This window comes from Triplophysa rosa, linkage group LG7, assembly GCF_024868665.1.
Source record: "Triplophysa rosa linkage group LG7, Trosa_1v2, whole genome shotgun sequence".
In the NCBI taxonomy this organism is placed as follows: Eukaryota; Metazoa; Chordata; class Actinopteri; order Cypriniformes; family Nemacheilidae; genus Triplophysa; species Triplophysa rosa.
The window spans coordinates 27,244,341-27,261,840 of NC_079896.1; the positions used below are offsets into that span (position 1 = coordinate 27,244,341).

At 42.2% G+C, this 17,500-nt stretch overlaps 1 protein-coding gene across 8 annotated transcripts in view; it reads left to right on the top strand.

Moving 5' to 3' along the window:
• The window catches only part of rbfox2 (RNA binding fox-1 homolog 2), a 40,831-nt gene that overhangs the window by 8,691 nt on the left and 14,640 nt on the right, over window positions 1-17,500 (top strand). For 6 of the 8 annotated variants that reach the window (XM_057338757.1, XM_057338759.1, XM_057338756.1 and 3 more), the window contains exons 2-4: window positions 16,356-16,553; window positions 16,757-16,915; window positions 17,154-17,207. In XM_057338757.1, the coding sequence (XP_057194740.1) occupies window positions 16,356-16,553; window positions 16,757-16,915; window positions 17,154-17,207 (411 nt within the window). Of the gene's footprint in view, window positions 1-4,970; window positions 5,147-5,276; window positions 5,398-16,355; window positions 16,554-16,756; window positions 16,916-17,153; window positions 17,208-17,500 lie in introns of those variants that run through there. The other 2 variants (XM_057338758.1, XM_057338755.1) reach the window with 2 other exon arrangements.

Below are 17,500 nucleotides of genomic sequence, written 5' to 3' on the forward strand. Positions count from 1 at the left end.
TCTCTCTCTCTCTCTCTCTCTCACTCTCTCTCTCTCTCTCTCACTCACTCACTCACTCACTCACTCACTCACTCACTCACTCACTCACTCACTCACTCACTCACTCATTAATCATTCACTCACTCACTCACTCACTCACTCACTCACTCACTCACTCACTCACTCACTCACTCACTCACTCACTCACTCACTCACTCACTCACTCACTCACTCACTCACTCACTCACTCACTCACTCACTCACTCACTCACTCACTCACTCACTCACTCACTCACTCACTCACTCACTCACTCACTCACTCACTCACTCACTCACTCACTCTCTCTCTCTCTCTCTCTCTCTCTCTCTCTCTCTCTCTCTCTCGCTCTCTCTCTCTCTCTCTCTCTCTCTCTCTCTCTCTCTCTCTCTCTCTCTCTCTCTCTCTCTCTCTCTCTCTCTCTCTCTCTCTCTCTCTCTCTCTCTCTCTCTCTCTCTCTCTCTCTCTCTCTCACTCTCTCTGTCTCTCTCTGTCTCTCTCTGTCTCTCTCTCTCTCTGTCTCTCTCTCTCTCTCGGTCTGATTCACACACATGGACTCCAGATGTTTCTTTCTTCATTCTCTGGACAGACGTTTATTCAGATCTTAACTGAACCTCAAATAAAAACAATCTCTGAGATTATGAAGCCAGATTTTGGAGAACTGAAAAAAGTTATGTAGCATTTTTTCTCGTAATTAAAGAATTGTAATTATTTATAATGTGTTGAGTGTTTAATGTACCTTATTTATAACTAACTTCATTTTAATGTAATTGTAGTATATGTTTTCATTACTGCTTTTATATTTATATTTAATTTGGGGGAAAATGTGCTTTGATTTTTGCAGTGAAATTTAAACATTTCAAACCAGACACATTTTTAATGTCTGTATTAAAATAGTTGATGGAAGTCCTCCAAAACTGCAAAACAGGGAATCACCCACAGTTCTCTGCGCCTTTCATCCACATAAAATATTAACTACAGCAGATCTTTTGGACTATAATATATAACTGTTAAACTTTAATCGCTGCTGTAAAACCTCTTCATCCCCTCTCGCTCTCGGCTGTTTGTCCCTCATGTTGTCATTATCCTCTTGTTTTAATGTCTGAACAATAGAGGGGTCTGAAGCCCGGCGAGGCGCGTGTAATCTGATCATACACCACTGTAGACCAATTAAACATGGAGGGCAATTAAAGTATGCGTGACACGCTGCAGCGGCCGTACGAGATGCTGCAGAGACACTTCTGTGTCTCCACACCAGACAGACAGACACACAGACACACACACAGACAGACAGACAGGTGCTCTTTTTCAGAACGCAGTATCTCAGAATGCACTGTGACAAACTTGGTGGATAAAAATAAATCCAACATGGCGGTTGAAATGAGAAATTTGGAGTTTGGTGTTTGGTATAAAATTGGCATAGCGTTTGGAGACTATTATGTAGATAAAAGATGAAAATGACAATTTCATTGCCATGTTGTCAGCACCACCCGGTCCTGTAGATTCATCCTCTACAACATTAGGAAAGTTAGACCTTTCCTGTCCAAGCATGCTACACAAGTCCTAGTTCAGGCTCTTGTTCTGTCCAGACTGGACTACTGCAACGCGCTACTGGCTGGACTTCCAGCTTGCTCAACCAAACCTCTACAGATGATCCAGAATGCAGCGGCACGAGTGGTCTTTAATGAACCGAAGAGAGCGCACGTCACTCCTCTCTTCATTAAGTTACATTGGCTCCCTATAGTCACTCGAATCAAATTCAAGACTCTGCTCCTGGCCTACAAGACCACCACTGGTTCGGCACCCCCTTATCTTCACTCGCTAATGCAGACTTATGTACCCGCCAGATCCCTACGCTCTGCAAACGAACGACGTGTTGTAGTGCCATCCCAAAAAAGGTAAAAAATCTCTCTCACGTATTCCATCTGTGGAATGATCTGACCTCTGCTACAAGATCAGCAGATTCTGGAGCCATCTTTAAGAATCTGCTGCAAACACATCTCTTCTGTCAGCACCTGAATGATCAGTTCTGACTTCTATCTCTTTTCTACTCTTTCTATATATAAAAAACCCTTAACACTGTATACTGTGGTAGGCTGTATGAGACCAGTTTTACTGCACTTATGCTTTTTGTTGTCCTTATGTTATTCCAACTGCTTCCATTGTTTACCTCATTTGTAAGTAGCTTTGGATAAAAGCGTCTGCTAAATTAGGTTACGATTAAAATAATCATATTTTAATCGTGATAACGATGTATGCTCCCCACAATTAATTGAACATAATTGTTGTGATATTAATGTTTTAAAATCAAGCACAAAACTCCTGATAAGGTCAGAAGATCATCACTGTTGGACTTGGACTGAAAGCTTGCATCGCTAAACTGCAACTTTACAAGAAATTAAAAAAACACCACATTTTAACACCGGATTTGTAACATTTGAACACTTTTTTTATTTGCAACAGACAAACATGAAGGGTGACCAATAGTAATAATTTATATTAAAAAAAAACAAGAAATCAGAAATGGAGTAGCAAGGTTTCATTCCAAAGGTCACAAAATGTGTGTTTAGATTACGGCTGAAACGATTCCCTGAGTTACTCGAAAGCCTCGAAGCTTTGTTTAATCCATTTAACTACAGTACACACGGACCGCTGCGTTTCCCCACGGACCGTTATTACTGACGCACAGCCCGCTAAACTCTATTCATGTTACAGGGCTCTCAAGTCTCACGCATTCACCGTGAGACACATGCATTTGAGTCTGTTCACACGCTCACACGTGTTTCTCATGCTGATAAATAACTGATAGCTTATTTAAATGGTGAACTGCTATTTTACTGTTTTAGTCTATTTTGCGAGTGAAACTTGTTTTCCGGCTGGATTGAGTCCATCAAACTAGATGCGGACGCCGAATCCTGTTATTTACACATGTCATCTGTCTGTTCTGCGTGTCTGAGTGAATGAACTGCACAGTTTAACGTGCTACACGCGTGATGCTCATGAATTTGTCTCCGAGTTTATTTCACGAACATTTTATTGTTTGAGTAAAGAAACAGACATACTAAAAAATAAGTGTCTTACGAAAACCTGCCAAATAAAAGTCCGGTTAACTCAGTATTTTATGTGGACAAATGTATTACTATGTAATAGTAAAAAAAAGAAACTAAAATTAATTTATATAAACTAAATGCATCATGCATAAGATGAAGTTAGTTGTTTACCTTTTAAATTATTCTTTCTATTTTTATTAATGTTTCTTATTTATACATTTGTATTATATTGCATTTTGAATGTAATATGGCAATGTAATGTAGTAAATGGGTTTAGTTTTCACAGATATGAATGTATGCAATTTAAGCAATAAAATTACAATTTTTCTAAAAAGGAAACAAATTAGTTGTTCATTTTAAGAGACCTGTCTTATTTTCTCTTGTATATTTAGTATTGCTCTTTAATAAAGAAAAAGTACTTATTATCGGAATACCCGATTAATCGATGGAAAAAATCAGTAGAATACTCAATTACTAAAATAATCGATAGCTGCAGCACTAGTTTAGATGATTGCGTGCTTTGAAATACGGTGTTGAAGAAGTTTAAAGGCAGCTGATTAAATATGCTGAAGTGAAATGAAAAACAAAAGTTCTAAGATGACAGAATAATTGTGGTTATTAATCGTGATTACAACTTTGAGCAAAATAATCGCGATTATCATTTTACCCATGATCGTGCAGCCCTATGCTAAATGACTAAATTTATATGTAAATGCATTCTTTGCCACAGTTTCCTTAAGTTTGCTCACTGGCGACTTGCAGATATGAATATAAATCAGTTGATGGTCAATTAGAATGTGTGAGAGTCACTCGTGGTCATGTGATCTGTGTTTACAAACACACTCTGGCTGTAAGGGGTGGAAATGTCAAGGTTCAGTTGCTGTTCAATTAAGGAAAGGTCAATACTTTATCCGTCACACTCCCACGCCCTCAGATATTTTCACCTTTTTGTCTAGAAAAGTGTTTTCCAGCCAGGGTTGCCAGGTCCAAGAAATATTTCCAGCGCAATGACCCCTCAAAACCCGCCCAAAAGGAAAGAAAACTAGCCCAGTTTTTTTCCGTTGTCAAATCAAAATTAACAACTGCCAAAAAACGTTATACTAGAGAATACTACATTGGTTTCCATGGATACAGGTGTCCTGATATGTGTTCATGTATTGATGGTACTCACTGAAAAGAATGAATTGAGCTAGAGACAGACGGCTGTTGATTTTGATGTTTGAGATTAGCGTTGAGTATTACAGCAGCAGATTGTATTTGTGTTGGGATGGTTCACGTAGTGTAGTTAATCCCACTCTTGATCTTTTTCTCTGTGTAATCTCTCCATCCATCTCTTTATCCCTTTATCACCAGCCGCTCACCTCTGACCTTCACATCTGACATTATATGATATTGATTTTATTGGTTTAGTATTTCTCAAATACTGAGAGAGCACGAATTCCAGAGGCACTTTGCCATGACGTGTTGTATGCGCGTGTAGTAACTTGTGTCGGGAGCGATGTCTTGACTGTCTAATCGGTTAACATGCTGACTGAAAACATGTGTGTAAACCGTAGTAGCTACAGTTTATATTGTTTAATGTAGGTTCATTGGTCGTTTACTATTGGTTTGGGATTTTATTTAATTATTTGCCGAATATTTCAATTTGAAGTTTATGTAACAATGTGTAGATTTGCACGCATCATGGAAGATGAGGCACAGACAAGCTCATTTGTTCACTAAAGTTGTTTATCCCACAAGCGTTTGATGCAGCGATGCGACAAAAATCCTCCCGTCACGTTTATTGCTATAAATGATGTCACTGTAATACATGTAAGTAAAGACTGTGATGTGCTGGTTCTGTCAGATACATCAGAGATTTACACCACTAGAGCTACAGAGAGAGAGAGAGAGATGTGGGAGGAGCCTGCAGGAGGACACGAGACATGAACATGCAGGATCTAATCCAGAGAGACAGAGAGAGAGATCTTGTATGTGTCAGTCACACACAGTCAGAGGGACACGTGTATGAGTCGGTGTAGTGTTGTGTAGTTGTGTGTGGAATAGGATGATGGGATTGTTTTATCCTCATGTGCTGTCGGTAAGTGTTTTCAATCTTTTGTGTTGTTCACTGACAGCGTGTATGTTTGTGTGACGCTCATTCTCGGTTTCATTCACCAGTTCTGTCTGTCCAGTAAGATGTCTGTTGTTTTTATGTTTATGTTTGTTAGAATAGACTTTCTGCAGCTACACATCAAACATGGTTGTGCGTGTGTTTGTAACGGGCAGATCTGAATGCGGGGCAGAACGTCTGGTGTGTTTCTCCAGCTGTCTCTTGAGTGAACGGGCCAGGTGTCTGACAACAGTCATCTCTCACACACAGCTTCAGTATTAACATGCAGACGCAGTGATATAAATCACTCTTTTATTGTTGCTCTCTCCCTCTCATACCCTGGAACCTGTCTCTCTCTCTCTTTACTGATTTGACCTGTCTCTCGCTCGCCCTCCCCCTCTCCTGTGGTTTCCCGAGGGTCCGAGCAGCTGTTATCTCAATGTTTTCCTTTAAAAGCAGGAATTGGTTGGTTGGGGGCAGGGAATGGAAATGGACTTTTAAAGGTGACAGACGGAATCTGTGGGAAAATTTAGCTATAGCTACTATAAAGGCAGATGTGTGTGTGTTTCAGATGTAAGCTGATATCCGTTTGTTTGTTTGTCTCGTGAAAGGTTATGACAACCAACTGCTCCTCACTAAATTTAGACTCATAAATCGGTTGAATCATGTTTCTTTTGTATTTAGAGGATAGATCATATCATTAGCCTAACACTGTGTAGCATCCAGTGTGGACAAAATGTAAAATTATAATGGGTTCTAATGCATTTCTAATGTCTTCTGTTGTGTCATGTCACGCCGGTTGCGTCCGGTGTAGACACAGTGTAAAATAAAAACAGTAGTTTACAGAATTTCCTGACTAATATAGTACAACGTGCGTGCGTGTGTGTGTGTACAGGTTCAGCTTAGAAAATGCTTGATTATGTCCTAACAAATGTAGTCAATGTCAAAAATAGAGTGGGCACATTTAAATCATACTATTAGTAAACGAGGTGCATAAATCTCACTGTCCACAGGTTTGAGATGTGTGCGTGCGTGCGTGCGTGTGTGTGCAGTTTATTCTAAACGCAGGCAGTAAAACTCTATACATGTTAATACTTAATGAGAGACTGCAGTTGTATTTATTAGCAGTTCTTGAGAGAAGTTCAGGTATTTGAACCCCACCCAGCATTTGGCCTGAAGGGTGGGAGAGACGTTTCATTTACCTGCCACCATTACACACACACACAGTTGCTTTATGAAGTGAAATCTGTATGATTCTATTCTAAAAGTCACGTCTGTCATCTGTAGAAATCTAAGGCTGTTGTTTGGAACAGCACAGCTAACATGCGTATTTCTGCTGTGAATTTACTATGCTCAATATATACTTTTATACCCAGAATGCAACAGTGTACAGATACCTCTCTATACAACAATCCTGTGTCCCACAATGCATTGTTCCATACTAGGGCTGCAGCTATTGATTATTTTAGTAATCGAGTATTCTACTGATTTTCCGTCGATTAATCGGGTATTCGGATAATAAGTACGTTTTCTTTATTAAAGAGCAATACTAAATATACAAGAGAAAATAAGACAGGTCTCTTAAAATGAGCAACTAATTTGTTTCCTTTTTAGAAAAATTTACATATTTATTGCTGAAATTGCATACATTCATATCTGTGAAAACTAAACCCATTTACTACATTCCATTGCCATATTACATTCAAAATGCAATATAGGCCTAATACAAATGTATAAATATGAAATATTAATAAAAATAGAAAGAATAATTTCAAAGGTAAACAACTAACTTCAGCTTATGCATGATGCATTTAGTTTATCTAAATTAGTTTGTTTCTTTTTTTAATATTAAATAGTAATATATTTGTCCACATAAAAATACCGAGTTAATCTGACTTTTATTTTGGCAGGTCGTCGGAAGACGCTTATTTTTTAGGGCGTTAGCTTCACTCAGTAAAATGTGCTGAAGTAAACTCTCAGAGCAACTCTGGAGATTAAGTTTATGTGCTCATTCAGCGCAGACGCAGACAAATTCATGAGCGTCACACGTGTAGCATGTTAAACTGTGCAGTTCATTCACTCAGAACAGACAGATGATGTGTAAATAACAGGATTCGGCATCCACAAGTCCGCATGTAGTTTTATGGACTCAATGCAGCCGGAAAACAAGTTTTACTCGAAAAATAGACTAAAACCAAGTAAAATAGCAGTTCACCATTTCAATAAGCGATCACTTATTTATCAGCATGAGACATGCGTGTGAACAGACTAACATGCGTGTGTCTCACGGTTAATGCGTAAGACTTGAGAGCCCTGTAACAAAGTTTAGCGGGCTGTGCGTCAGTAATAAAGGTCCGTGGGGAAACGCAGTGCTCCGTCTGTACTGTAGTTAAATGGATTAAACGAGGCTTCGAGGCAACACAAATTGCCTCGATGATTTTTTGTATTCGAATAACTCGTTACTCGAGGAATCGTTTCAGCCCTATTCCATACATATCCATAACTGTATAACTGTAATCAGGGTTTTTCCTGTATAGAGAAATTGGAGGCGGCCGTCTCCGTCAAATGCCGTGCCGCCTCAGGCTCTCGCCAAAATTATGTTGCGAGTCTTCACAAGAAATGCTGCATGCATTTAACAGACTGTCATTTGTAACTGCAGTTGCGACATTACGCCACAGTGGAGGCGCTGTTTCGTTTTCAGCACACTGAGGCGCTAAAAAGAGATGCAGAACAAGAGCCAGCCTGTGTTTCACGCCTGTTTGTTTTGCATCCAAGTACTTTTAATTTCTTTAAATTTCTTAAATTAACATGACATACATCATTGTAATGTCTTTAGCTGTGCAGTTGGATCGTTGAATCAGTGTATACTGTACACACAGAGAGTTCGCCACTATGAACACACATTGCGTTTAGAACGACTCGCACACGAATGACTCATTTGAACAGATTCATTTAAACTATTGAACTTTTCAGTCACTAGCGAATGTAAGAGATCATTGAATCATTTAAAGTGACACAGGTAATTCAAGATGTGAATGAGCTTTGATCATTTAGTAAGACTGGTTAATTCAGTTGGCTATTGTGGGCTGAAAAGTTAGTTGAAATGATAAAAAAGCTTTATTTGATTAAAAAAATATGTTTGGTTGAATAAAAGTAATGTTTTATATAATAATTGTCATTTTTATCTAATTTTATTTTAGAACTTTTAATATGTCAAACTCAGTCACTTTGGTTAAGCCACTTAAAGGTACGGTAGGCCTACGTGTGTGTGTACAAGATCAGGATGGCACCACCTCCGCCTCATTTTGAGCCAGGAAAAACCCTGGTAATGAAGGAAATAACAAGAAATAATATCTGCTTTGATTTATATCCTGTTGAATTGTTTTGTAAAGATAACCCCGGATAACTACAAGTACGCAGAATAATCAATGACAATAAAATATCACAATATTTGAAATGATGCCTAACTCGAAATGAAATACATTATTTTGGAATAATGCCATTTTGTTTTACATTAAAAAAGTAGTACTTGCTGTACTCAATAAAACGTCATTCTGAGCACAGCCTGTGTCTCTATTTACCTGAAATATCATCTCTCTCTATCTCTGTTGACTGTAGAATATTGTATGGCACATCTGATACATACGCTCTTTTAAACATGAAATCTCTATGAATGTAATGCTCACGGCAAACATGATTGTGTAGAAATCTATATCTGTATTTGCCCTAAAACAGCTAACACAGATCTTTCTTCATTAGGAAACATTAAGACATCTGATCACACACACAACAAAAGAGTGGTTTGGTCACCTATAACAATACTAAATGATTCCTGATGTCAAAATCCAGTAAATCTCCTATTCTGCATTCATTTCATTTGAAGGGAGGATGAAAGTGAGAGAGAATTTCCTCTAACAGCTGCCGCTCGAGTTGTATTTTACCCAGAATATTGCTTTAAAAAGAGCGAGTCGTGTCCGTGTTGTGCGATTAGTTCACTTTTCTTGTGTTGATTTGTAATTGTTGGGAGAGTTCAGGGGTGGCGCTGCGGTCGAGAGATCAACACGTGGGACGACGTTCACTCTGAACGTACAGATCACAACTGTCATCATGGGCGTCTTTTGCTAAATATTGTGTTCACAATGGTGTGTTGTGTAAAGAAGCCATCATTTACCCAAACGAGATGAACGAGTTTCCTGACCGTAGCCCATGTGCTGAGGGCGGAGTGTGACAGATAAACATTCACACTCGAACACAAGCGTTTGTGCTTGTTTCAGAGGTTTTATTTGTTTCCAGATTTGAATTCAGGACCTTTGGACCACACAGACCGCTGCATGCTGATTGGTCTGTGAGCGATGAATGATCGCGGCGTTCAGAGAGAGAGCAGTGAGATCAGATTAGAGCTGGCCAATCAGCCGACAGCTCCGTGATGTCAAGGTTGGGCGAGGGGTCCTGTCTATGTTTTATGAAACGTGAAGAGATCCTTCTGTTGATCTCATTTTCTGCACAATCTTGTGTGAAGTGTAAAAGTCACATTACGCGACAAATACAATTAGTTAATGATAAAAACTGTTTAAATTAATGCAGTTTTACTATGCCTCCGTCACGCCTCTGAATGTTCAGTAGTCAGTAATCTGTATGAGGTGCAGTGTTGAGTGCTGCTGATGGTAAGAGTTGTGTGTTACTGTAGTGTCACGGCTGCATCGATGACAGCGGGACGCCAGCTGACCCGTAACTAAAGCAGTCAGTGTTTAGAAGCTCTCGCTCCGTTGAACACGTCTGCGCACACACACACACAGAGACGCGTGTCTATGATGAGCTGAAGAAAGTCTTTCATCGTCACGAAAGAATGTGATTATTATTAAATGTCACAATTGAATTCATCTGAATAATAATAATTAGCAATACAGTGGTGTTGGGCCGATAGACGATGCCGATGGCCAGTGTTGGGCAAATTAATCTGTGTTAACTAGTATTTCTAAACCTGCATACTCCATAATGTAAAAAGTCTCTCCTTAGTTTCTTATAACTTGTATATCTTAACTAGTGCTTCTGCATATTTCTATGATGATTTCTTTGTCATTTAACAAATACAACAACGTTAGAGCAGCAAAAACTAGTCTGACAAAACATAACATGTTGCTAATAGCAGCCTGGCACTCGACAGTAGAAGTTGATTCATAGTAAATTCAAATCGTGTGACGGCTGCACTCAGAGACTCCTCCAGAGGTATTCCTCTGGGCAAATGCCCTTTCCAACTGCCGATTCTTACACCACACACCCCTTTTAACATGGCAGACTTCACCATGGATGAAGTGAGGGCAGTGGTGACAAAAGCACGAGCGGGATCAGCCCCAGGACCATCAGGCACCACCTATAAAATCTATAAATGCTGCCCACTGCTGCTGAAGAGACTCTCAAAGCTTCTACGGACACTGTGGAAGAAGCTGGAACCCGGGCTCTGGACTTTCGCTGAGGGTTGCTTTGTGCCAAAAGAGCTCAATTCCACAAGACTCGACCAGTTCCGGGAGATTTCCCTGCTGGACGTAGAGGGGAAAATCTTCTGGTCCATCATCGCCAAAAGGCTAACCAAGTGTCCAAAAAGGAGGAGTACAGTGATATTCTGGCTGCCTGGAGCATACAGCAGTGATTAGCCAGTTCATCAACGAAGCCAAGAGTAACAACAACACAATCTCTGTTGTTTGGCTGGACCTCGCCAAAGCCTATCCAAGCGTCCCACACCAGCTGATCTGAAAGGCATTGGATCACTACAGAGTTCCATCAGAGGTAGTTGAGCTTGTAATGGCACACATGGATGCGCTGCAGATGAGGTTCACCGTTGGAAGCGTCACCACCAAATGGCAAAGGCTCGAGAAGGGCATTATGGCAGGATGCACAATTTCCGTGGCCCTGTTCATAGCGGCTATGAATCTGTTGCTAAAGGCAGGAGGAATGCAGTGCAGAGGCCCAAAAGCAGACGACAGCAGGAGACACCCAGCTTGTCGAGCTTTCATGGATGACGTGACCGTGATGACTCCATCTACAGGGTTCACAGTGGATCTTGAGCGCACTGGAAAAGATGGCAATATGGTCACGCCTGCAGTTTAAATTGGAAAAGTCAAGGAGCCTCAGTATTTTGAAGGGGAAGCTAACAGGACACATCTTCAACATCCAACCCTGATAGCACACGTACATCTGGCAGACATCTATTTGATGTCTGCATTTTCATCTGCAAGACATCTGGCAGATGCTGTTTGCTCATCTGCCCCACATCTCTGAGACGTCTGCTGTCAGACGTCATATAGACCTCTAGAAGATGTCTGGAAGATGTGTGTGATTTAGAATAGACGTACAACAGCTCTTTCTAAGATGTTTAGCAGATGTTTTTACACAGCAGATGTTTTCCAGATCTCCAGATCTTTAGCAGACGTCTTATAGATGTACCTGTGCTATCTGGGAAGGCTCTGAGATCCCAACAATCCAAGAGCAAAGGATCCGGTGCCTTGGAAAGCAGTATGATGGCTCCCTAAAGGGTAGGGGCAATCTCACTAATACCAAGGCCCAGCTGAACACCTGGCTCAATGCAATCGAGCACAGCCAACTGCTCGGGAGGTTTAAAGTCTGGTGCTTTCAGTATGGCAACATACCCTGGCTGCAATGGCCCTTCCTACTTTACGACTTTCCTGTGTCTCAGGTGGAAGGAATGGAAAGACTGTGTTCTTGCGGAAATGCCTGGGCCGTCCCCCCATCATTCAGTTCAATCAACCTGTACAGTAAGACCTCCAAGCTTCCCTTGCCAGTCTCATCGGTGGTCGAGGAGTTTAAAGATGCCAAGGCAAGGGCAGTCAGTACACTCCTCTCATCTGAAGACGTGAAAGTAAGACTTGCAAGCAAGACCATCAAATGCGGCAGAAAGTGGAAGCCCCAGCGAGCCGTGATGGAAGCAGAATCACACTGGAAACACCAGGAAATCGTGAGCATGGTATGCACTGGAAACACCAGGAAATTGTGAGCATGGTATGCCAGGGACGCCTGGGCGTTGGACACTACAGTGAGAAGAAGTGGAACAGGGCTGATGCCAGAGCCAGAAGAGGCCTTGTGGTGCAAAGAGTCTGTGGCAGATCGACCAAGGGAGGTTGAGCTTTCTCCTGCGCTCGGTGACTGACCTGCTGCCAACACCAAAAAACCTAAAGATCTGGGGTGGAAAGGAATACCCATCTTGCAATCAATGTGGAGCAGCTTCCTGTACTCTGAATCGCATCCTGACCAGTTTTCCAAAGGCATTGGCAGAAGGGCGGTACAGATTGAGGCACGACAAGGTCCTCATTGAAATCGCCAAATGGGTGGAACAGCAGCGAGACAAAGCCAATAACAAGCAGGTCCATCCACCCGAAGCCATAACCTTTGTGAGGGAAGGAGACAAAGCTCATAAGACCGGCACGGTGGCCAAGAACCCACCCTCTTCTTTACAACGAGCCTCCGACTAGGAGTTGAGAGTGGTCCTGAAGAGGAAGCTTGTCTTCGCACAGGACATGGCAGTGACCTCCCTCCGACCAGATATAGTCCCGCTGTCCAGGAGCACGAAAACCATCATAATTGCTGAGCTCACGGTGCCCTGGGAAGAGAGGCTAGCCACATCCCACCAACGGAAAAAAGCCAAGTACCAAGACCTGGTCGAAGCTGTTGTAAAGAGGTGGCATGCAACCAGCTACCCTATTGAAGTTAGCTGCCGCGGGTTCCCGGCAAAATCGATGCACTACTTCCAGACAGCTGAAGAAAGCCACCAGGGACATGGCTGCAGCAGCCGAGTCTAGCTCAAGATGGCTGTGGCTGAATAGCGCCCACAGTTGGAATCCTCCTGCAGGTGAAGGCTAGTCAGTCTTCGCTGCCCCACTCAGGCGAGGTGTTCAGGTTAAGGGGCAAAACACCTGAGACCCTGAGATCGGGGAGAGGGTTTTGCTTACCTCCACATGACCGACAACGCACACCAATGTTCTTGCCTTTGACAGAAATCAACTCAAAATAATGATTGTATTTCCAGCTACAGAACGCATACGTTTCTCTCTCCATGCTGAGTTTGTTTTCGCTGGTAGTACCAAAGATTGTCTTGTGATAGGGAGATGTATGGGTCTGTCTGTAATACTGGCAAGGCGAGGCAAGGCAAAAGTGCTTTACATAAAATGATTGACCGAGAGAAATAAGACGTATCTTTAAAATGCAAATGATTTAAGATCACAAATACTTTAGATTTTAAGAGACAATAAAACAGCAATAAAGTTGATTAAAATGTGAGTGTGTATATATAAAAAGAATAAGAGCAAAAGAAAAAGAAATTAGAAATAGAAGTGCAGTTGATGTAAACCAGTACAGTGCTCAGGTTGTAAATGCACAGCTAAACAGGTGTCTTTTAATCTGGATTTAAAAGTAGCTACTGTTGGTGAACATCTGATGTTGTCTGGAAGACTAACATCGATCACGAGAGGCACCTCAGTCAATCATATCCGGTGTCTAGTCTCCTTCCCTGCGTTCCGCAAGGCGATAGCATTGGCCGTTACAAGTTTTTAGCTTAAGGTGGCAGGCTTTCCATGGAGTGGCTTTGGTAGTACTCTCCACGCAGGCACGTTTCAGTTTGATGACATCGCGGGTGCAACAGGCAGGCATCGAGACTTTGAAAAAGCTATTTGGCTTTTTACAATTTAAATGATAAAACGATGCAACGATGTAGCGCAGCTGTAACGTATAGTTACCTGGGCTTGGAACTATAATCTAATTACTATTTTAGGAATGATAACGCGTTAAATTACTCAGTTACCAAAAAAGTAATCAAACATTACGAAGTAATGCGTTACTGCTCAACACTGTCGATGGCTGACAGACATTACGATGTTGAGCCGGCATCGTGATTCCAACAAATGTTTCACTTTCCTCACGTGACTCTCGCTGCTCTGCGCTGTGGTGCTTCACTGTACAACTTTTTTATTAAATATAACATCAGAATAACAATACAATCAAGCCGCTCTTTATAACTGAACCTCGTGTTGTATAAAGACGACGCGTGTCTGCGCAGCTCGCATTGTGTAAAAAGACGTGTCTGCGCAGCTCGCATTGTGTAAAAAGACGTGTCTGCACAGCTCGCATTGTGTAGAAAAGACGTGTGTCTGCGCAGCTCGTGTTATGTCAAGACGTGTGTCTGCATAGCTCGTGTTGTATAAAGAAGACGCGAGTCTGCGCAGCTCGCATTGTGTAAAATAGACACGTGTCTGCGCAGCTCGCATTGTATAAAGAATATTCGTGTCTGCACAGCATCAGCTCGCGTTATATAAAAAAGACGCGTGTCTGCGCAGCTCGCATTGTGTAAAAATACATGTCTGCGCAGCTCGCATTGTGTAAAAATACATGTGTGCGCAGCTCGCATTGTGTAAAAATACATGTCTGCGCAGCTCGCATTGTGTAAAAATACATGTCTGCACAGCTTGCATTGTGTAAGAGATGTGTGTCTGCGCAGCTCTTATTGTGTAAAAAAGACACGTCTGCGCAGCTCGTGTTGTATAAAGAAGACGCGTGTCTGCGCAGCTCGCGTTGTATAAAAAAGACGTGTCAATAATGCGAATAACAATACAATCAAGCCTCAATTCATAACTGTGAAGCTCGCGCTGTACAGATAACACACGTCTGAATTTATAACTGCCCAGCTCGTGCTGTATAAAGATGCGTGTCCATGCAGCTCGTGCCTAGATGCGCCTCAATTTATAACGCCGCAGGGCAATGTCATCGTCCCTCGCGATGTTTCACTGTAGACATCGTCCGATGCCAATTTGGTTGACATCGTCCAACCCTAATAAACTGATGACAAATAAGATTAATAACTTCTAGTTAGATTCAATCAGATTGTGCTAAAATTCAAATTGTAAGCAGCTGAAAGCATCATCAGATCTGCCGAAATCTGCAATAAATGCACGAGAGATACAGTTTATGATGGATGGTTAAATTGTGCAGAGCTTTCTGTGTATGGTTCTGGAGAAGATCTCTGAGCTATAAATACCATGCGTCTCTTCCCCTCTCGTCCAGCTCTCTCTCTCTCTGTCTCTCTCTGTCTCTGTGTCTCTCTCTGTCTCTGTGTCTCTCTCCCTCTCTGTCTGTCAGTCTCTCTCTCTCTCTCTCCGTCCCTCTCTCTCTCTCCCCGTCCCTCTCTCTCTCTCTCCCCGTCCCTCTCTCTCTCTCTCTCCCCTCTCTCTCTCTCTCTCTCTCTCTCTCTCTCTCTCTCTCTCTCTCTCTCTCTCTCTCTCTCTCTCTCTCTCTCTCTCTCTCTCTCTCTCTCTCTCTCTCCTTCTCTTTCTTTCTCTCTCTCTCTCTCTCTCTCTCTCTCTCTCTCTCTCTCTCTCTCTCTGTTCTCACCACGCTGCCATGTAGGGAAAAGATGTCGGATGCTGGAAGCAGGAATGCACCGTGCCGTCAGCCCCTCCAAAAGACACATGAGCACTGAATTGAGTGTGTGTGTATCTGTGCAGTGACTCCTGCTTTCCTTAAGTTCTGCATTATAGCTCTTGTAGGCCTTCTCCTCACTCTCGGCTGGTTGTATATATCCCTATTAAGGAGGAGGTAGGACTCTGGGTTCAGGCTAAATTTTTGAGCTCCGAGCCCTCCCCTTGGATAACATGCTTTTTGTAATTTTTGTGAATAAAATTGTTCATGTTAGTTTATTGTCTATTAACCGAACCTTTTGATTTTTAAAATAAATTAGTAAATGGCAAAACTACCACAAACTAAGATTTCTAAAAGCTGTACAAGTATTGTTTATTGCTAGTTTATGTTAGTCAAGGCATTAGCGTAGTGTTAATGTCAACTGTGTGTCCGTCTGCTGTGTAGTTTGTACCGAGTCCATAACACTACATTATTTATGAGCGGCTCGTGAATATTTAAACAGCTGCCTGAACCCTCTCGTCACCAAAGAGAGAAATACAATATCTTTAATGCACGAAATCCTCTCACAAGTTACAACAGAGATGTTAGTTGAGCTGTCTGTCTCTGTGACTCCATTCCAGTTCATTTCACTTCTGCTCTTGTGTCTCCTGGTGTTTTTTGTTTTTCTTTCCTGCGCCAGCTCGCTTGCTTTTATTTTGTGGATCCTGGCCAGACAGTCAATTAACCTCTCTCTCTCGCTCTCTCGCTCTCTCGCTCTCTCTCTCGCTCTCTCTCTCAGGGGTCACAGGACACGATGGTGGCTCAGGAGGGTCTTGTTCCTCCATTCTCCACCTTCCCTCCCCCTCCTCCTCCTCCCCCCCAGAATGGTCTCATGCTGGAGTTTGTGGGAGGCGTCAGTTACCCCGCAGGGGGGCAGGGGCAAACGGAGCTGCAGGCAGGAGTCAGTACCCCCTCCTCTAACCCAAGCAATCCCCAAGTAAGTGCTAACCCCCCACCTTGAGCATATGGTGACTCCTGATCACTCAAGCCATTTGGAGGACCTTAGAGAACACATGGGTGTCAAATGACTTCCTGTTGGTCCAGCTTTTGTGTCAAAGCTCTCGATGGCACCTCTTAACTTTATGTCTGTACTTTGTGAAACACATAAGGTACCGAGAAGACTGTCTCACTCTCTTTCAGCTGTCAGACGGGTCACCTCAGACAGAGACTCAGTGTGTTCCTGCCGGCGGTTCAGGCAGCAGTGACGAATCCTCAGAGGCCAAAGGCACCCCAAAACGCCTCCACGTTTCTAACATCCCCTTCCGCTTTAGAGACCCGGACCTGCGGCAGATGTTTGGGGTACTGGATGCTTTGTAGGAGTCGGGCTTTAATGATCATACAATAAAACAGTGACATAACTGTCATGTGAACAAGAGCCAATTCTGCCCCCTGGTGATCAATGTTGTAATTACACAGTGTGTTGTTTTTGATGCAGTCCCACTTTCCATTACATCAAATGGAAACAGCTGTGTTTTGACTTAGAGTACATTTTTGTTTCACATTTTATGTGTTTTTATTATGTTTCTATTTTTTATAGCAATTTGGAAAGATTCTGGATGTTGAGATCATTTTCAATGAGAGAGGCTCAAAGGTAAGAAACTTAAATCAAGCTCGTTTGAGTTGGATTTCTCATTCTCATGTCACTCTAAACCAGGATGTTTCATGTGTGAGGCACAGGCGAAATGTCCTGATCGTTTCATACAGTGAAGCAAAAGCTACGTTACACTGATGATGAGCCAAAACATTATGACCAGTCATCAGTGAGGTGAATATTATTGATCATCTTCTAACAAGGCCAAAATCGTTGTTAAGGTAAGGTGACTGGGTCAGAATATCTCTGAACCATCAAGGATTTTAAGTCGTTCCCGGTCAGAAGTGTTGAGA